General features: G+C 42.8%; 1 protein-coding gene across 1 annotated transcript in view; it reads right to left on the bottom strand.

Moving 5' to 3' along the window:
• Positions 1–22,616, bottom strand: part of ccdc33 (coiled-coil domain containing 33) — a 364,562-nt gene that overhangs the window by 171,341 nt on the left and 170,605 nt on the right. Inside the window, exons 7-9 of the mRNA XM_072282761.1 lie at positions 21,964–22,065; positions 19,791–19,882; positions 15,551–15,671 (exon numbers count right to left, since the gene is read on the bottom strand). Of these exons, the coding sequence (XP_072138862.1) occupies positions 15,551–15,671; positions 19,791–19,882; positions 21,964–22,065 (315 nt within the window). The remainder of the gene's footprint in view (positions 1–15,550; positions 15,672–19,790; positions 19,883–21,963; positions 22,066–22,616) is intronic.

The raw sequence follows: 22,616 nt of genomic DNA on the forward strand, positions 1-22,616 counted from the left end.
TTATGCGGATAACATTTTGATCTATCTAGGGCAACCAACATACCCTTTACCTAAATTGATGCAATCCTTTGAACAATATGGCCAATTATCAGGATTCAAGATCAACATAGATAAAAACCAAATACTTTCATATAACTATAGCCCACCAAGAGAAATTGAAAGTAGATATCCTTGGGCATGGCAAACAGAGTCCGTCAAATATTTGGGCATCATTATGCCAAAAGATTCGGCAAAATTATCAGAATGCAATTATCAGCCTATATATTAAAAAATTAAGGAAGATATAACAAGATGGAACCTAATTCCTTTTCTTGGTCTCAGTTCAAGGATTGAATCTATTAAAATGAATATACTGCCCAGACTATTATATCTCTTTCAGACCCTACCAATAGAGATTAACCAAAATCAATTCAATGAATGCATTCAAGATGCTATCAAGATATATATGGCAAGGTAAAAGGCCCAGGGTTCATCTCAAAACTTTGTAATTAGCCAAGGAAAAGAGGGGATGGGACCTACCTTCTCTTAGAGATTATTATTTTTCAGCACAGTTCAGAGCCGTGATATGCTGGTGCAACCCATCATATGATGCTCAATGGAAAAACATTGAGGAGAGGATACTTTCCATCCCCATACAGGCAATTTTGGCTGATAACAGCCTACAAAGTTACATAAATAATATTGACAATCCGTGGGTGAAATGGACTCTTAAAATATGGAAAACTATTATAAAAGAATATAAACTAGAGAGAGACATAGCAATTCTTAAATGGTGTGCATATGACTCGGATTTTACGCCGAATAAACTGAATGCTAGATTTAAGGACTGGACAGCTAAAGGAATAACAGTTATTTGCAATATAATGAAAGAAAGAACACTGTTCAGTTTTGAAATGCTCAAAGAGAAACACTTATTAGAAAAACAAGATTTTTACGGGTATTTACAGATGCGACAGTATGTTAATAGGACAGTTTAAAATGTAACCAAGCCAAGGACATGTCTGATAGAGCTATTTAGAAAAGCATATAATTCAGACAACGGTAGTAGAATCATTTCAAGCCTGTATAAGAGTTTGTGAAATCTTAAAACGCATTCGACTTCATACATTAAAACAAAATGGGAGAAGAAAGGAGGGATAATAATATCTGAGGAAGAATGGACAATAATATGGAGGTATCACTATGAAAAGTGTACCAGTTCACAGAAATGGAGGGAGTTTGGGTGGAAAAACTTAAGATATTTTATTATACCCTCTCAGAAATCCCATTATGATAGTAACCTCCCTGCTTGCTGGAGAAATTGTGGAAATCAAAATGCAAACCATTATCATATTTTCTGGGAATGCTCCATTATCAAAGACTATTGGAGTGGGATATATAATGCCCTACAAGACATCTTTAAATGTGAAATACCCTTAGAGAGTAAGACCATATATTTTGGGTATACACCTCAAGAATGGTTGAAGAGAGATAAATATTTAATTAATGTACTGCTGGTGGCTGGTAAAAAGACCCTCACCAGGAAATGGTTATCACAGGAGAGCCCAACTTTAAATGAATGGATGAAATTACCAATGGACATTTACAAAGTGGAGAAGATAACAGCAACACACATCAAAGTTGCTGGTGAACGCAGCAGGCCAAGCAACATCTGTAGGAAGAGGTGCAGTCGACGTTTCAGGCCGAGACCCTTCGTCAGGACTAACTGAAGGAAGAGTGAGTAAGGGATTTGAAAGTTGGAGGGGGAGGGGGAGATCCAAAATGATAGGAGAAGACAGGAGGGGGAGGGATAGAGCCAAGAGCTGGACAAGTGATAGGCAAAAGGGGATACGAGAGGATCATGGGACAGGAGGTCCGGGAAGAAAGACAAGGGGGGGGACCCAGAGGATGGGCAAGAGGTATATTCAGAGGGACAGAGGGAGAAAAAGGAGAGTGAGAGAAAGAATGTGTGCATAAAAATGAGTAACAGATGGGGTACGAGGGGGAGGTGGGGCATTAGCGGAAGTTAGAGAAGTCGATGTTCATGCCATCAGGTTGGAGGCTACCCAGACGGAATATAAGGTGTTGTTCCTCCAACCTGAGTGTGGCTTCATCTTTACAGTAGAGGAGGCCGTGGATAGACATGTCAGAATGGGAATGGGATGTGGAATTAAAATGTGTGGCCACTGGGAGATCCTGCTTTCTCTGGCGGACAGAGCGTAGATGTTCAGCAAAGCGGTCTCCCAGTCTGCGTCGGGTCTCGCCAATACATAAAAGGCCACATCAGGAGCACTGGACGCAGTATATCACCCCAGTCGACTCACTGGTGAAGTGTTGCCTCACCTGGAAGGACTGTTTGGGGCCCTGAATGGTGGTAAGGGAGGAAGTGTAAGGGCATGTGTAGCACTTGTTCCGCTTACACGGATAAATGCCAGGAGGGAGATCAGTGGGGAGGGATGGGGGGGACGAATGGACAAGGGAGTTGTGTAGGGAGCGATCCCTGCGGAATGCAGAGAGGGGGGGGAGGGAAAGATGTGCTTAGTGGTGGGATCCCGTTGGAGGTGGCGGAAGTTACGGAGAATAATATGTTGGACCCGGAGGCTGGTGGGGTGGTAGGTGAGGACCAGGGGAACCCTATTCCCAGTGGGGTGGCGGGAGGATGGAGTGAGAGCAGATGTACATGAAATGGGGGAGATGCGTTTAAGGGCAGAGTTGATAGTGGAGGAAGGGAAGCCCCTTTCTTTAAAAAAGGAAGACATCTCCCTCGTCCTAGAATGAAAAGTCTGAGAGCAGACGCGGCGGAGACGGAGGAATTGCGAGAAGGGGACGGCGTTTTTGCAAGAGACAGGGTGAGAAGAGGAATAGTCCAGATAGCTGTGAGAGTCAGTAGGCTTATAGTAGACATCAGTGGATAAGTTGTCTCCAGAGACAGAGACAGAAAGATCTAGAAAGGGGAGGGAGGTGTCGGAAATGGACCAGGTAAACTTGAGGGCAGGGTGAAAGTTGGAGGCAAAGTTAATAAAGTCAACGAGTTCTGCATGCGTGCAGGAAGCAGCGCCAATGCAGTCGTCGATGTAGCGAAGGAAAAGTGGGGGACAGATACCAGAATAGGCACGGAACATAGATTGTTCCACAAACCCAACAAAAAGACAGGCATAGCTAGGACCCATACGGGTGCCCATAGCTACACCTTTAGTTTGGAGGAAGTGGGAGGAGCCAAAGGAGAAATTATTAAGAGTAAGGACTAATTCTGCTAGACAGAGCAGAGTGGTGGTAGAGGGAAACTGATTAGGTCTGGAATCCAAAAAGAAGCGTAGAGCTTTGAGACCTTCCTGATGGGGGATGGAAGTATATAAGGACTGGACATCCATGGTGAAAATAAAGCGGTGGGGGCCAGGGAACTTAAAATCATCGAAAAGTTTAAGAGCGTGAGAAGTGTCACGAACATAGGTCGGAAGGGATTGAACAAGGGGTGATAAAACAGTGTCGAGGTATGCAGAAATGAGTTCGGTGGGGCAGGATCAAGCTGAGACAATGGGTTGGCCAGGACAGGCAGGTTTGTGGATCTTGGGTAGGAGGTAGAAACGGGAAGTGCGGGGTGTGGGAACTATAAGGTTGGTAGCAGTGGATGGGAGATCCCCTGAGCGGATAAAGTCAGTGATGGTGTGGGAGACAATGGCCTGGTGCTCTTTAGTGGGGTCACGATCAAGGGGTAAATAAGAGGAGGTATCCGCGAGTTGTCGCTGTGCCTCGGCAAGGTAGAGGTCAGTACGCCAGACTACAACAGCAACCCCCTTATCGGCGGGTTTAATAATAAGGTTAGGATTAGTGCGGAGGGAGTGGAGAGCAGAGCGCTCCAAAGGAGTGAGGTTGGAATGGGGACAAGGTGCGGTGAAGTCGAGACGGTTGATGTCCCGTCGGCAGTTAGCAATAAAGAGATCCAGAGCAGGCAGAAGACCAGAGCGGGGTGTCCATGAAGAAGAGGAGGGTTGAAGATGGGAGAAGGGGTCATCGGTGGGGATGGAAGAGTCCTTGCCGAAGAAGTAGAAGTAGGCTCGGAGCATCTGTTAATCATAAATTGGAACAATTTGATTCATACTGGAAAAAATGGTTTAACTACATAACATCTCATAGGCCTGATTTTATTCTCATAAGTTAATGAATATGTTGTAAAAAAAAAGATCACTCCCTACTCTACATAGTTTTCTTCTTTCGATTGTTCTTTCTTTCCTCTCCTTTCTATAAGTGTTAACCTCAGATAAATATTATGTGGAGATTTGTGACAAATATGATTAAATGATATATATGTACAGTATCTGAAATACATCTTATGGAAATGTTTGTTTGATGATGAACTTCAATAAAAAATAAATTACAAAATAAAGAAACAAAAGTGCTAATCAGTGAGTTAAAACACTTCATAGAGTTTAATGCTGAAGTAAAGTCGGGGGCTGAAAATCTGAAATAAGAATGGAAACTGTTGGTAATACATGGAAGATCAGGAAGCATTTGTGAGGGAAAAAACAGAGTTAGCGCTTCAGGTCAATGACCTCTGACTAGTTCCATTTCTCTCTCCGTAGATGCTTCCTGCCCTGCTGGATATCTCTAGTATCTTTGATATCTACAACAACTTAAGTATTTTAAAATATAGAGATGTATTTATGTAATTTAACTGGTACTTTCCACAGAAACAGGTAAGCTGACTCAGGTAAATTAGCACAACTAATAAAAGTCAAATTACTTTTCCCAAATTTTTTCTTTCTTGTTCACAACTAAGCCGCAATTTTTTTTATGTTTGTCTGTCAAATTTGGCCAATGTGAGAACTGTAATTAGCTGGTTGGTTGATTATTATTGTCACATACTGTACAGTGAAAATCTTGTCTCGTGTACTGTCAATCAGATCAGATCATTACACAATGCAAGATGAAAGGTCTCAGCCCAAAATATCAACTCTTTATTCCTTTCCATAGATGCTGCCCGACCTGCAGAGTTTCTCCAGCATTTTGTGTGTGTTACTCTGATTTGTAGCATCTGCAGAATCCCTTGTGTTTATGATTACACGGTGCATTGAGCCAGACTTAGGTAAAGTAATAACAACACAGAATAAAGTGTAAAAGCTTCCAAAAAAGTGTAGTGCAGGTATTGGTATTGGTTTATGTTTGTCATGTGTACCAAGATACAGTGAAAAGTCAGAATTCAACATTCTGACTGATCCTGATCCTCAGTTAAGGTCTCTTCAGCAACCAAGCGGAAACTCTAACACCTCCCTCACCAAAATATCAGAGACCTCTTTACCAGAATCATGTAATGTGCTTTAAGCAGAAATAGAGTGGATTGAGCTGAGGGACAGCATTGGCACGGAGAAATCAATATATTGAACCACATCAGCTCTCCTGCATAATGCACTTGCATAATGATGCTTAGTAAATAATAGGCAAAGCTCTGATTAATGGGTAGAATTTACATGAAATCTTTTTGGAAAGAAATCAAATATCATCCATCTCTGGAAAAATGATGGCGAAAAAAGCATGGGTAAAGCTCCGGGAAATCAATCTTATCCTCACATAATTACCAGAGGCTGCTGACCCTTTGAGCAAAGTGTGTATTTCATCGGAGTATAAATGCCGACTGGGATAGCACTAAAACAAGAATCATTCCCAATAAAAAAAGCTTAACCATGTAGTTCCTTTGATGAATGACTTGTCGGCCAGGGTTCCTTCCCTCTCCTTCACTTGTTTATGACCTCTGGTCTGGTGACTGGAAGAGAACACAGGCTCGCACCAACACCCCCACCCCGGCATCACCAGGAGAGCAGTCAGTGAACAGAGCTGCTACCGCTGGAATGTGAGGAGTGAGTATTTCCTTCCCTCGCCCTCCCTCTATTGCTCCTTCAGTCCTTTCATTCTGTACAGCCACCCTCCTCTCACTCTCCCTTTCCCCACCCCCTCTGCCTTTCCCAATCTCCCTCTTACTGTCTCTCCTATATTTGCCCTCCCTCACACACACAATCTTTCCCATTCCCTGTTCAACATATACTCCCTCCCTCCCTCACACACTCACTACCTTCTTCCTCACACTCACTCCCTCCTTCGCCCCAACATACTCACTCCCTCCCTCCCTCTCCATCATACTTGTTTTTTTTGTAATTTATTTTTTATTGAGTTTCATCATCAAACAAACATTTCCATAAGATGTATTTCAGATACTGTACATATATATCATATAATCATATTTGTCACAAATTTCCACATAATATTTATCTGAGGTATACACATATAGAAAAGGAGAGGAAAGAAAGAACAATTGAAAGAAGAAAACTATGTACAGAGTAGGGAGTGATCTTTTTTTTACAACATATTCATTGACTTGTGAGAATAAAATCAGGCTTATGAGGTGTTGTGTAGTTAAACCATTTTTCCAGTATGAATAAAATTATTCCAACTTATGATTAACAGATGCTGTTATCTTCTCCATTTTGTAAATGTCCATTGTAATTTCCATCCATACATTTAAAGTTGGGCTCTCCTGTGATAACCATTTCCTGGTAAGGGTCTTTTTACCAGCCACCAGCAGTATATTCATTAAATATTTATCTCTTTTCAACCATTGTTGAGGTACATACCCAAAATATATGGTCTTACTCTCTAAGGGTATTTCACCTTTAAAGGTGTCTTGTAGGGCATTATGTATCCCACTCCATTAGTCTTTGATAACGGGGCATTCCCAGAAAATATGATAATGGTTTGCATTTTGATTTCCACAATTTCTCCAGCAAACAGGGAGGTTGCTATCAAAATGGGATTTCTGAGAGGGTGTAATAAAATATCTTATCAAGTTTTTCCACCTGAACTCCCTCCATTTCTGTGAACTGGTACACTTCCATTGATACCATATTATTGTCCATTCTTCCTCAGATATTATTATCCCTCCTTCCTTCTCCCATTTTGTTTTAATATATGAAGTCAAACGTGTTTTAAGATTTCACAAACCCTTATACACGCTTGAAATTATTCTACTACCGTTGTCTGAATTATATGCTTTTCTAAATAGCTCTATCAGACATGTCCTTGCCTTGATTACATTTTTAACCATCCTATTAACATACGGTCGCATCTGTAAATACCTGTAAAAGTCTTGTTTTTCTAATAAGTGTTTCTCTTTGAGCATTTCAAAACTGAACAGTGTTCCTTCTTTCACTATATTGCAAATAGCTGTTATTCCTTTAGCTGTCCAGTCCTTAAATCTAGCATTCAGTTTATTCGGCGTAAAATCCGAGTCATATGCACACCATTTAAGAATTGCTATGTCTCTCTCTAGTTTATATTCTTTTATAATAGTTTTCCATATTTTAAGAGTCCATTTCACCCACGGATTGTCAATATTATTTATGTAACTTTGTAGGCTGTTATCAGCCAAAATTGCCTGTATGGGGATGGAAAGTATCCTTTCCTCAATGTTTTTCCATTGAGCATCATATGATGGGTTGCACCAGCATATCACGGCTCTCAACTGTGCTGCAAAATAATAATCTCTAAGAGAAGGTAGGCCCCATCCCCCCTTTTCCTTGGCTAATTGCAAAGTTTTGAGATGAACCCTGGACCTTTTACATTGCCATATATATCTTGATAGCATCTTGGTCTATTCATTGAATTGATTTTGGTTAATTTCTATTGGTAGGGTCTGAAAGAGATATAGTAGTCTGGGCAGTATATTCATTTTAATAGATTCAGTCCTTGAACTGAGACCAAGAAAAGGAATTAGGTCCCACCTTGTTATATCTTCTTTAATTTTTTTATATATAGGCTGATAATTGCATTCTGATAATTTTGCCAAATCTTTTGGCATAATGATGCCCAAATATTTGACGGACTCTGTTTGCCATGCCCAAGGATATCTACTTTCAATTTCTCTTGGTGGGCTATAGTTATATGAAGGTAGTTGGTTTTTATCTACATTTGTATGTTAATCTTGTATCCTGATAATTGGCCATATTGTTCAAAGCATTGCATCAATTTATCCCTCACACTTGTTCCCTTTCTCCCTCACACACTCACTCCCTCCCTCTCCCTCACCTCATTCCCTCCCTCTCCCTCACACACTCACTCCCTCCTTCTCCCTCACTCGTTCCCTTTCTCCCTCACACACTCATTCTCTCCCTCTCCTTCACTCACTCCTTCCTTCTCCCTCACACACTCATTCCTTCCCTCTCTCACACACACTCACTCCCTCTTTCTCCCTTACACTCATTCCCTTTCTCCCTCACACACTCATTTCCTCCTTCTCCCTCACACACTCATTTCCTCCTTCTCCCTCACACACTCATTTCCCCTCTTCTGGCACACTTATTATTTTTGATACTTTTGGGTTCCTGCTGCATTATGTGTGCTTTGCTCAAGATTTCCTGCAACTACAGAATCTCATGTTTCGCTGAACTTTCCTTTCTCGAAGTGATATCAGGAAAACATCAGTAGAGGATGTTCCCAGTACTGCAGCCAACCTTGGTGTTTCAGTCATGTTTTCCAGGGGCAGGACTTGAAATGGCAACCTTCTGACACAATGGTATAAGACCAAGAGACATAGGTGCAGAATTCGGCCATATGGCCCATTGAGTCTGCTCTGCTATTTCATCATGGCTGATCCAATTTTCCTCTCAGACCCACTCTGCTGCCTTCTCCCCATATCCCTTCATGTCCTGACCAATCAAGACTCTATCAACCTCTCCCTTAAATATACATAAAGACTTGGCCTCCACAGCTGCCTGTGGCAAAGAATTCCACAGACTCACCACTCTCTTGCTGAAGAAGTTCCTCCTCATCTCCATTCTTAAAGTACACCACTCTATTCTGAGGCTGTGTGCTTTAATATTAGACTCTCCCAGCATAGGAAACATCCTCTCCACATCCACTCTATCAAGGCCGTTCACCATTCGAAGGGTTTCAATGAGGTCACCCCTTATTCTTCTGAATTCCAGTGAATACAGGCCCAGAGCCATCAAGCCCTTCTCATATGACAAGCCGTTCAATCCTGGAATCACATCCTTTGAGATAAGGGGCCTAAAACTGCTCACAATGCTCCAAGTGAGGCCACACCAGTACCTTATGAAGTCTGAACATTGTATCCTTGCTTCTATATTCTAGTCCTCTTGAAATCAATGCTAACATCACATTTGCATATTGAACCCTCCTCACCACAGACTCTAGCTGCAAATTAACCTTTAGGGAATCCTATACAAGGACTCCCAAATCCCTTTGCATCTCAGTTTTTTATATTTTCTCTCCATTTTGAAAATAGTCAACCCTTTCATTTCTTCTGCCAAATCGCATGACCATACACTTCTTGACACTGTATTTCATCTCCCACTTCTTTGCCCAATAATCCTAATCTGTCTAAGTCCTTCTGTAGCCCCCCTACTTCCTCAAAAATACCTCCCCTTCCTCTTATCTTCATATTGTCTGCAAACTTTGCAAAAAAGCCATCAATCCCATTAGCCAAATAATTGACATATAATGTAAAAAGAGTCGGTCCCAACACAGACCCCTGTGGAACACCATTAGTCACTGGCAGCCAGCCAGAAAAGGCTCCTTTTATTCTCAATCTTTGCCTCCTGCCAATCAGCCACCGCTTTATCCATGCCAGAATTGTAATACCATGGGTTCATAGCTTGTTAAGCAGCTTCATGTGCGGCACCTTGTCAAAGGCCTTCTGAGAATCCAAGTACACAACATCATTCGATTTTCCTTTGTCTATCCTGCTTGTTATTTCTTCAAAGAATTCCCACAGATTTGTCAAGCAAGATTTTCCCTTGAGGAAACCATGCTGACTACAGCCTATCTTATCATGTGCCTCCAAGTACCCTGAGATCTCATCCTTAATAATCAACTCCAACATCTTCCCAACCACTGAGGTCAGACTAACTGGCCTACAGTTCCCTGTCTTCTGCCTCTCTCCCTTCACAAAGAATGGAGGGACCTTTACAATTTTCCAGTCTTCCAGAACAATTCCAGAATCTAGAGATTCTTGAAAGATCATTACTAATGCCTCCATGATCTCTTTCAGAACTCTTATAGAACTTTATAAGGAATTGGTCAGACTGCACTTGAACTCTGAGGTGTACACCAGCTAGTCCAGGTGACTTCAGACCTTCCAGTTTCCCAAGAATCATCCCTTTAGTTGTGCAAACTTCACATACTTCATGACCCCTGACACTTGGAACTTCCCCCATACTGCTAGTGTCTTCCACAGTAAGATGCAAACTACTTATTTAGTTCATCTGCCATTTCCTGTCTCCCATTACTACCTCTCCAGTATCGTTTTCCAGCAGTCCACTCTTGCCTCACTTTTACACTTTATGTATCTGAAGAAACTATTGGTATCTTCTTTAATATTATAGACTAGCTTACTTTGGTATTCCATCTTTACCTTCTTAATGTCTTTTTTTGTTGCCTTCTGTTGGTATTTAAAAGCTTCCCAATCCCCTACCTTGCACAAATTTCTGCTGTATCATATGCCCTCTCTTTGGCTTTTACGTTGGCTTTGACTTCTCCTGTTAGCCATGGCTATGTCATCTTGCTTTTAGAATACCTCTTCCTCTTTGGGAAGTATATGCCTTCCAAATTGTTTTCAGAAATTCCAGCCATTGCTGCTCTCTGGCCATCTCTGACAGTCTTTTTTTCAATCAACTCGGGCCAACTCCTCTCTCTGTAATTTCCTTTACTCCACTGTAATACTGATACGTCCGACTTTAGCTTCTCTTCGCCAAATTTTAAGGTGAATTCAATCATATTATGGTCACTTTCCCTAAGTGTTCTTTTACCTTAAGCTCTCTAATCAATTTCAGTTCGTTGCACAACACCCAATCCAGAACAGCTGATCACCTGGGCTCAACCAACAGCTGCTCTAAAAAGACATCTCATGGGCATTCTAGAAATTCTCCATCTTGGAATCCCACACCAACCCAATTTGCCCAATCTACCTGCATATTGAAATTCCCTATTTCTATTGTAACATTGCCCATTTGGCATGCATTTTCCATATCCCGTTTTAACTTGTAGACCACATCCTTACTACTGTTTGGAGGTCTGTACATAATACCCATCAGGGATTTTTTTTTACCCTTACAGTTCCTTAGCTCCATCCACCATGATTCAACACCTTTTGACCCTATGTCACCTTTTTCTAATGATTTAATTTCATTTTTTACCACCCCCTCTGCCTTCCTGCCTGTCCTTTCGATACAATGTGTACCCTTGGACATTGAGTTCCCAACTATAATCTTAATGATTAGTGATGACTACAGCATCATACATGCCAGTCTGTCACTCTGCTCCAAGTTCATCGACCTTATCCCGTATACTGTGCACATTCAAATATAACATCTTTAGTCCTGTATTCACCCTTTCGATTTTGTCTACCTTTTATGTTGCAACTCACCCTGTTGACTGCAATTTTGCCCTATCATCGGCCTCTCCTTTCTAGGAGTCTCACTACACATTGCCTCTGTTTGTAAACCAACCACCTCATCTTCAGTACTACCATGCCAATTCCCATATCCCTACCAAGTTCGTTTAAACCCACTCAAACAACTACAACCAATCTGCCCACAAGGATATTGGACCCTCTCAGGTTCAAGTGCAATTGTCCCTTTTGTACAGGTCATGCATTCCCTAGAAAAGAGCCCAATAAACCATAAATCTGAACCCCTGCCCCTTACACCAGTTCCTCAGCCACACATTCAGCTGCCAAATCATCCTATTCTTACACTCACTGGCACATGGCACAGGCAGCAATCCAGAGGTTATTATCCTGAAGGTCCTGTTTCTCAGCTTTTTAACCTAGCTGCCTAAAATCTCTCTTCAGGACCTCCTCATCTTGTCTACCTATGTCACTGGTGCCAATATGTACCAAGACTTCTGGTTGCTCATCTTCGCCCTTGAGAAAGACATGGGCATGAACCAAGACATCCTTGATCCTAGCACCAGGGAGGCAACATACCACCCGTGTGTCTCTATCGCGCCCACAGAACCTCATCTCTGTTCCTCTAAGGAATTTCGTATCAACACTCTTCACCTCTCTGCTCTTCTGGGTCACAGCACTAGACTCAGTGCCAGAAACCCAGTCACTGTAGCTCCCCCTGGTAAGTCATTCCCCTCAATAGTATCTAATAGTACTTGAGTTACTGTCACCTTCCTGTCACTTGAACCAGTCTGGCCATTCTCCTCTGACCTCACTCATTAATGAGGTGTCTTCACCCGCAGAATTGCCTCTATCTAGATTTTTTTGTTTGTTTTTCACACCATTCTCTGTAAATTCTAAAGATTATTGTGCATGAAAATCCTAGGCGACCAACAGTTTCTGAGATACTCAAACCACCCCATCTGGCACCAACAATCATTCCACGATTAAAGTCACTTAGATCACATTTCTTCCTCGTTCTGATGTTTGGTCTGAGCAACAAATAAAACCCTTTGATCATGTCTAAATGCTTTTATGCATTAAGATGCTGTCATGTGATTCACTAATTAGATATTTCATTAATAATCAGGTTTTCAGCAATACCTAATAAAATGACCACTGAGTGTATATTTAAAAATATATTAAATATGTGATGGGAAAAGAGAGAAAAAATAGTGATGCAGAGATATCGTGGGGTGAAGGGCCTGTTCCTCTGCTGTACCATACTCTGTTGTATGAATGTTGCCAAATGAAGCAACACCTTCTGAAGCCCCTCAGTCTCGATCTGTATGACTGTCTGAGGTTCCTTCTTACCAATAACCCAACGTGAGTATTGCCCACAGAACTAACAGCAGGGGAAACTGGCCAGTAGGTCCTGAACTAAACAGATACCTTCTTTGTAAAGTGCCAGTCCAACAGGCAGATACGATGGGCACAGCCCCTGCTGTTCTCTGCTGTCAGCCTGGTAGTTGAAAGACACATGTGACAGTAACAGGGAGTGACAGGAAGAACGTTAATCCCAACTGCCCGCTGAGCCGACAGCAGCTAGGCAAAGGTGCTTGCAATTGGAAAGAGTTGGAGAGAAGAGGGAGAATAATCAGGAGCATCTGTGTTCAGATTAAACCAAAGTCTGATAATAACCCTAAAGCTAACAGGGATGAAACACACACATTGCTGAAGAAACTCAGCAGGACAGGCAGCATCTATGGAAGGAAATGCTGCCTGACCTGCTGAGTTCCTCCAGCACTTGGTGAGTTGCTCCAGATTCCAGCATCTGTAGTCATAGAGTCATAGAAAAGCACAGCACAGAAACAGGCCCTTTAGTTCATCTCATCTGTGCCAAACCATTTAAACCCTCAGATTAAATGCATCCCCTGCAGACTTACTCATTTTGACCCTGGAAAATGATACCTGTTGTCTGCTCTATCTATGTCCCTCCAAATCTTACAAACTTCTATCAGGTCCTCTCTCAGCCTTCGCCACTTCAGAGAAAATAGACCAAGTTTCTCCGTAATCTTCCAGTAGAGGAGGCCCTAGACTGCCATTTTTGAACAGGAATAGGGATTGGAATTTAAATGAAGGTGTTTCGCTAGCCCTTTACCTTTTCCACCTATCCCCTCCCAGCCACTTACTTCATCCCCCGCTGGCCACCCATCTGGTTCACCTATTACCTTCTAGCTTGTAAACCTTCCCCTCACCCCACTTTCTTACCCTGGCTTCTTTCCCTTTCCTTTTCAATACCGATGAAGGGTTTCAGTCTGAAATGTCGATTGTTCATTCATTTCCACAAATGCTGCCTGACGTGCTGATTTCCTCTAGCATTTTCTATGTGTTGCTCAGCGTATTGAGGGGGCCTCTTCCACCCCTGTCAATTTCTCTTCTCCCCACTCTCACTCGGCAGAGAAGACAGAAAAGCCTGAAAGCACGGACTTCCAGGCACAAGGACAGCTTCTGTACTGCTGTAATAAGAGTATTATTGGTACTTGTTTAACATCTTCACATGTACCAAGATACAGTGAAAAGCTTGTCTTGCATACTGATCATGCAGATCAGATCATTAGACAGTGCATTGAGTTAGAACAAGGCAAAATAATAACATTGCAGAATAAAGTGTAAAAACTACAGAAAAAGTGCAGTGCAGGTAAATGATAAAATGTAAGATCATAACCAGGTAGATTGTGAGGTTAAGAGTCCATCTTAGATAACAGTGGGATAGAAGCTGTATTTGAACCTGGTGGGACGTGCTTTCAGACTTTTGCATCTTTTGCCCAATGGGAGAGGGGAGAAGAGAGGATGACTGGGGTGGGTGGGGTCAATATCTTAACAAAATAGCTTGAAAGCATGTACCACAAGATTCAAGACCAACTTCTATCACACTATTGATAAAACCGACCTTGCCGTGGACCTGGCATTTTATTTGCCCACCAGCACTGCATTTTTCTGCAAGTGTAACACTATATTCTACATTCTGATTTTCTTTTTTACCACCTTGATGTACATGTGTACAGAATGATCTGTCTGAATCACTCTGGCTGCAAGTTGAAGCATTTCACTGTACCTCTGTATCAATGACAAAAATTAACCAATACCAATTTAATGCAGCATTAGGGTAAATTTTAAAATGACAGAAAGAATTCTGGGAGGCGGAGCAAAGTTAAGATGGTGCTAAACAACGACTCCTTTGCTTGGATCTTTGGAAACAGCTCTATTTCCATCTTTAATATCTTTATTTTTCCCTTTCAGGGTTTTTTTGAAGACCCTGGCCTGGAGTTACACGCTGACTTCGGTTCTTTGCGTGAATGAGACCTGCCCTTGGGGTTTCAGGACTGGCCGTGGTTCGGCACCCCAAGGGCTTGGCCTGAGAGTCCAGTTTGGATTTTGAAGCCTAAGATCTTCGGGCTCTGGAGACAGGCGGATCGAGGATAGGTGGCATGGCAGGAGACCCGTATGTCGTCGGGGGAGTCAGAAATCTACTGCTGTGTGCCCAAAGACCCAGGATCTTTGTGATCTTCAGGCACAGAGCTCGAGAAAAGCAACGTAACAGACTGTTAACACTGTAAACTAGCGAGCTGTTTGCTATGTCTCCCCGCTCACTGGGAAAATGGAGACACCTCCTTCTCCCTTATTAGGGAGAGAGAGAACCTGTGATATATCGAATGCCGGGTGAAACGCAAAGTCTCTGGGGAAACTGCAAGTCTGTGTCTTTGCTACTGCTTTGCTCACGCTGAGTGCTCAGTGGCGGTGCCAATGCTTGGTTTTTTTGCCGGTGGGGGTGGGGGGAGGGGGAATTGTTGCTCGCTGCCATTTACGCGCGGGAGAGAGGGGAGCTGGGGGGAGGATCTTTGGGTTCTTATGTTTAACTGCCATTCTTCGGGGCACTTCTCTGTTTTCATGGATGTTTGCGAAGAAAAAGCATTTCAGGATGTATATTGTATACATTTCTCTGACATTAAATTGGACCTTTGAACCTTTGAAGACCGAGGAGAATTGTTGAGGGATTCTCCTCACTGCACCTCAGTGTATTTTTATTTTCTTGGGAAAATTAGGGAAGGAGAAGTTACCGGGGTCTCCTTGACTCGATAGCCACCTCACACAGTGGGACATCTCGACACGACTTACCTGTGGATAACCTTGGTTGGTGTGATGGGGAACATCGAACGAAGACTGCTTTGGGCTTGGGTACTCCACTGTGGTGATACTGATACCAGCCAGCCTGGGGGATTTCATTAACATTTTTGACCTGTTTAAAGAAAAAGGATCAATACCCATGGATCCATTAGATTAAAATCTCAGTGCCATACCAGCTGTGTTACATTTCCAGTGAAGTCATAGAGTCGTGCAACATAGAAACACACCCTTCAGTTGAAGTAGTCTGTGCCAACCACGATTCCCATCTAAGCTGGTCCCCCTTGTCTGTGTTTGACCCACATCCCTCAAAGCCATTCTATTCACGTACCTTTCCAAGTGTAGTGTCTGTGCCCCGAACACTTCCTCTGGCAGCTTATTCCATATACACATCACCCTCTGGGTCAAAAGGTTGCCTCTCAGGTTCCTAGTAAATCTCTCCATTCTCACTCTAAACCTATGTCCAGTCATTCTAGATTCCCCAACTGAGGGTAAAGATCCTGTCTAGTTCCATCATAGTTTGGTACAGCAATTCAAATGTAAGAAACTGCAGAGAATAGTGGAATCTGTCCAATACATCATGGGCTGATCCCTCCCAACCATTCGTAGTGCTTACAGGGGGTGCTGCCTCAAGGAGGCAACATCCATCGTTTAAGATCCAACCATCATCCATTATCGATCATCGCCTAACATCCAGGCGACGCCATCTTCACGCAGCTACAATGAGGCAGGAGGTAGAGAGGAATGAAGTCCTACACCACCAGGTTCCTGCCAGCTACTTCCCTTCAACCAATCGGTCCTCGAACTACCCTGCAGAACCCTAATCTCTACCTCAACCAGGCAGCATTATTTTCGTGGATGTTTGCGAAGAAGAAGAATTTCAGGATGTATGTTGTATACATTTCTCTGGCATTAAATATACCTTTCGAAACTTTGCATTAAAATTGACTTTGTTCTGATTGTGGTCTTTCTTTTAAAATATTTACGTTTAATTTTAGGCTTTTCTTGTGACTGCTGCTTATCTGATGCTTTGTGTCTGTGATCCTGCTGCTGGTAAGGTTTTCACTGAGAAAATGAGAAAAGGTTGGAGGGAGGACAGGGCTTATTTTGTTGTTGCTGTTTTGGTGCTTGTTCAGTTCTGCTTTGCTATATCGTGTGTTGTCCTGCTGAGCACTGTGGCCGTACCATGTAGGTGCCAGATTGTGTAGCGACAATTGTGGGCTTCTGCCAGCACATCCTTAGGTTGTGTTGGTTGTTAACACAAATGATGTATTTCAACATACATGCAATAATAAATCAAACCTGATTATTTTCAATGGTGTATGAATGTACTTGTGCATATGACAACACACTCAATTTAGAGAAGATGGTTCCTGTCTCCCACACAGTTTCCTAGCCAATCTACTACCCCTACTGAGATGGCAACTCACTCAGCAGACTACCAGGATAAAAAACAGAGCATAGTAACATCCATGAGCCCAATTTCCCTTCATTCCCCTCATCAGGAAACACCAGATATGCATTTTCTCTCGACGCCTGGGGTAGTTACCCGAGGCTTAATAAGGTAATGGTCAGACTGCATTTGAAGTATTGTGAGTAGTTTTGGACCCAATGTCTAAGAAAGGATTTGCTGGCATTGGAGAGGATTCAGAGGAGCTTCACGAAAATGATCCTGGGAATGAAAGGGTTAATGTATGAGGAGCATTTATTGGCTTTGGGCCTGCACTCAATAGAATTTAGAAGAATGAGGTAAGATTTCATTGAAACCTACCAAATATTAAGAGGACTAAGTAGAGCAGACGTGAAGAAGGTGTTTCCAATGATGGGAGAGTCTAGGACCAGAGGACACAACCTCAGAAGAGAAGGACATCCCTTTAGAACAAAGATGAGGAGAAATTTCTTTAGCCAGAGGGCGGTAAATTCATTGCCACATATGGCTGTGGATGCCAAGTCATTGGATATATTTAAAGCAAAGGTTGATAGATTGTTGATTAGTAAGACCATCAAAAGTTACAAAGAGATGGCAATGAAATGGATTTGAGAGAGAAACTAAATCAGCCATGTTCAAATGGCGGAGAAAACCCAATGGGATAATTCTGATCCTATGTCTTATGGTTAACCATGATAATTCACTGAGCTTCCCCAATTAACAGGCCACAATCCACAGGACGCTGTTTCAAATTTATAATAGCATTTCCACCAACATGGCTGCAGTGCCTGCATTGATTTTAATTGAGGAACCAGCGAGCGCTAAAGGCCATCAAAGGTGTGAAGAATAATAAAGAACAAAGGAGTGATTAATAATTAATGGTGGAACAGCTTGTGCACCTGCCTAGTACTCACCTCACTGCGGGGACTCCCAATTTAAGCCCAGCTATCAGGATATTCAGAAATACAGTTAGGGAGAGGGAGAGGCAAAGGGAGAAAGGATGGGGGAGAAAAATAGAGGGAGCTATATAGAGGAGGGGAAGAGAGTTTGTGTGTTTGGGAGAGAGAGTGAGAGAGAGAGAGAGAGAGAGAGAGACAAACAGACATACAAAGAGAAACTGATACTTGCACAAAGATATAAAGGGAGTGACAAAATTAATTAAAGAAGGCTTAGAAAACAGAAGAGACAGGTATGAAGGGTGAAGATATGAAGGTACTATAAATAGAGAATGCAATGGTACAGGTGCAGACAAAAACAGAGTGACTACTCTGCCATCATATCACCTCCCTTCACATCCCCACCTCCCTCCCTGTCTTCCATGGTCTACTGTCCTCTCCCAACAGATTCCTCTTTTTCAGCCCTTTTCCACTTATGCTATCACATCTCAGCTTCTCAAGTCACTCCCCCTGCCCCACCCACCCACCTTCTCCTTCACCTGGCTACACCTATCACCTGCCATCATGGACTCCTTCCTCTCCCCCCACCTTCTTATTTAGACACCTTGATGCTTTCTTTCCAGTCATGACGGAGGGTTTCAGCCTGAAATGTTCACTTTTTATTCTCCTCCATAGATGGTGCCTGACTTGCTGAGTTCCTCCAGCATTTTGGGTGTGTTGCTCAAGATTGGTACAGGGCAGAAGAGAACACCATTAACACGTCATACACCCAGATAAATCCAGCTCCCAAGTATCTATCCAGTCCTAAGGCGACCATGGTACGTGCTGGTGTGACTACAAGAATAAACCCTGACCTGCTAAAACAATCACCCGCAGGAATCTGAGAGGCCTAAGATGGAGGTGGTCGACAGCTATTGATGGGGGAAAGGGAGAGACAAGAAGGAGTAAAAGAATTCAAATATTAATGACACCTTGCCTAGGAACCTGACACCTGAAATAGAAACCTGAGAGGCTACTTTTTGAATGTAAGTGATTGAGCTTCTAGGTGAAGGAGCAGATGCCGGTACTAAACAACTTTAAAATGACAATTGGACAGACGGAAAGGGTTCAAAGTTCAAAGTAAATTTATTATCAAAGTACATATTTGTCACCTTATACTACCATCAAATTCATTTTCTTGTAGGCATTCACAGTAAGTACAAAGAAACACGATTGACTCAATGAAAAACCACGCACAACAAAGAGAGACAAACAACCAAAAGGCAAAAAATAGACAAACTGCAAACACAAAGAGGAAAACAAATAACAATAAATAACTAAATAATTCTGAGAACATGAGTTGTAGAGTCCTTGAAAATGGAATTAGTTCAGTGTTGACATGAGTGAAAATATCCACTCTGATTCAGGAGCCTGATGGTCGAATTGTAGTAACTGTTCCTGAACTCGGTGGTGTGAGACCCAAGGCTCCTGTGCCTCGTTCCCAATGGCAGCAGCAAGAAGAGAGCATCACCTGATGGTACAGGTCCTTGATGGTGGAAGGTTATGGCCTAAACACCGTCAAATGAGATGAGCTGGGATCAGATAGCTTAGTCAGCATGGATCATTTGGGCTGAAAGGCCAGCTTAATGCTGCAAATATCTACAGCTCCATATTGAGAACTTTCTCCTTTCCCAAAGACCTATTCCTAGTTTAAATGGAAAGTTTTCAATCCAGAACATTAACCTTTTCCTTCTTCATGAATGCAGCCACTGACAGTCTCCAGGACTTCCTACTTTTATTACAGATTACTTCATGTTTTGAGTGTTGGTCAACTAGACCCCCACCCCCACGCAGTTCCTGGAATGCCTGAGAGGTAGGAATTGCAATTTATTTTGTTAATGAATTCAGTAACTGTAGCCCACCCACTTACTTGTAGGATTCATAGTCAGGAATGATCCTGGCTACTGCAAGGAGTGGGCCTGAGGGGTCCTTCAAAGGAGACTCCACTGCGCGAAGCAGCACCTGGGAGAAACGTGAATTTGGTTAATGACAGACTGCAGAGTGGTGGTCACCACACTAATCAACATGGAGGCACCCCTTCCACCCCCAGACTCACCTCAAGCTCCAGGACACCACTTCAGAAACTTATCAGTGCCCAGGTTTCACACAGGAGCAGCTACTTTGAGAAAGGAGGAAGCTCCTAACATAGAATCATAGAGTTATACAGCATGGAATCACACCCGGCAGCCCATTTGGTCCATGCTGGCCAAGATGTCAAATCCAAGCTAGTCCCACTTGCCAGCATTAGGACTGTATCCTTCTGAACCTTTCCTGTCCATGTAACCCTCCATCTATCATTGACAGGTTGTTATTGTACCTGCCTCAATCACTTCCTCTGGTAGCTCATTTAACATTCATAAAACTTTGAAAAAACTTTATTCTTCATATTCCTTTTATACCTTACCCCTTTCACCTTAAACCCATGTCCTCAAGTTCTCAATTCCCCAACTCTGGGAAAAAGACCGAGTATATTCACCCTATCAGTTCCTCTCATGATGTTATACCCTCTCTGTCTCCTATGCTCCAAGGAATAGTGTACTAGCCTGCCCTATAACATCCTTTTCTGCACACTTTCCATTTTAATAGCATCTTTCCAACAGCAGCTTGACTAAAACTGCTGGGAATCAGACTGAGTCCCCAAATCTGCTCCCGGAGCAGCTGGAGTGGGCCCAAGCCTCAGTCCCTGTTCACCACACCAGCAGGGCAAACACGCACAGCAGTCGGAACACAATATTCCAAGTGTGGCCTAACTAGAACTCTGTATTAAACTCTATAGAGCTGCAGTATTACCTCTTGGCTCTTGAGGTCAAACCCCCGATTAATGTAGGACCATACACCACACACCTTCTTAATCACCCTATCAATTTGCACAGTAACTAGAGAGATCTATGGACTTGGACCTCAAGATTCCTCTGTTCCTCCACACTGCTCAGAATCCTGCCTACAAGTTCGAACTTCCACAGTGAATTACTTCACACTTCCAGGAACTGAACTCCATCTGCCTCAGGACAGCAGTCCTGACGCTGGGTGAATCCTCACAGGAACTTTTTCCATTAGACTATCTGCTTTGTCCTCCACTAGCCGCACTGCCGAGCACCATGACAACTATGACATCATCAAACTGCGACAAGGAAGGGAATTAGCCCCTCCTCAACTTCCATCCATGCCGGAATTCTTTTTGGGGGACAAAGGTATAATGCGTGACCCCAAACGCGAATGTTACTGCTGTCTGAAGGAGCCATTCTTGCCATTAGTTAATTTTGCACCCATTTGATAAGATTTAATGTATTTTCAATGTTTCTGTCTGGACCTTTGCCCCAATTCCATTACTCCAGTGGGCATTGTGTTGGAATTGTTCAGAAATCCGAGGCCCAGTTGCCCAATAGAATGGGAGGGAACCAGTTTTCTCAAAAAAAACCTCATTACACCATCCCAACCAGCTCAGGGAAATCCAGGACACATCAGCAGTACCAAGAAGGTCTGTTCCAGACCACCCCTTGAACTCAGCGAGGAGCACAGATAATAGCTGAATTTGTAATACATCAAATGCCTTGGTTACCATGGCAATGCAGGAATAAGCCAGCACAGAGGGGGGTGGGTTGGTGGAGGATGGCAGGGGGCAAACCAGGACCCTCCCTCTACATTTTCAAGAGATCCTAATCCATTTGTCTGAGGCAATATAAACCCATCAGTGAAACAGGGAACAATTCACGGCCAACACATTATAAAGGGTAGACTGTAATAACCCAAGAAGTATTTTCAGAATCGAAGCAATTAGCAATTTTAGTTGCATTGAAAATTTAACATCTGCATATATTAATATTAATATCCCTTGAGTGACAGGTGCTCTTTTCAGCTTTCAAATACACATTTAAGGTCATTACATCCCTAAGTAAGGTCGATTTTCAACATGAACGCTATTATATAGTAGTGGAGAAATGTGAATAACCACAGGGGTCTGCTAGATTAATATCGCAGTTCTTTTGATATTTTTCCCCCCTCAGAAGCATTTTCTTTCCCTTCAGACACAGTCTGAGGCCTACCTCAAAACCAGTGAAAGCAAATCCCTCCTGTCGAGGAATAACGCTGCCTTTCCGAACGACGGTGACATATAATCGAATGCCAGATGGGATGCTTGGGTGTGGCTGGAGTTGAGCGAGGGGAGGGGGGGAGGAAAAAACACAAACGCACACAAAAAGGTCAACATCGCTCAGATGTCAATAAACGGGGGAATTGATCCCTGCACCAGCTCCAGTGGGAGAGACCCAGAGTGACAATACAGGATGGATGAGTCTCAAAGGAAATTTAAACCATCATGTCTTTGTTGAAACTCAGACTACAGCATACAGATTATCCATATGAATACATTTAAGGGGAAAGGCAGAATTTGCATTTATAGAGTGACTGTCACAACTTCAGGACATCCCAAAGCCAGTGAATCCCATTGCAATGTGGGATACTTGCTGGCCTATTTCCACACAGCAAGCTCCCACACACAAGACCATGACAGACCACAGATTATCTATTTCGGTCACATTGGGTAAGGGATTATTGCTGGTTAGGATAGTGCAAGGCCACCCCTGAAGATATTTTCAATAGTGGCTATACCTGTGAGAGCAGACAAGAGCTTAGTTCAAATGACAAAAAGACAAGGGAGAATGGACTCAACTGCTTCTACGGGTTTTATGGGTTGGGA

This window comes from Mobula birostris, chromosome 18, assembly GCF_030028105.1.
Source record: "Mobula birostris isolate sMobBir1 chromosome 18, sMobBir1.hap1, whole genome shotgun sequence".
Classification (NCBI taxonomy): domain Eukaryota; kingdom Metazoa; phylum Chordata; class Chondrichthyes; order Myliobatiformes; family Myliobatidae; genus Mobula; species Mobula birostris.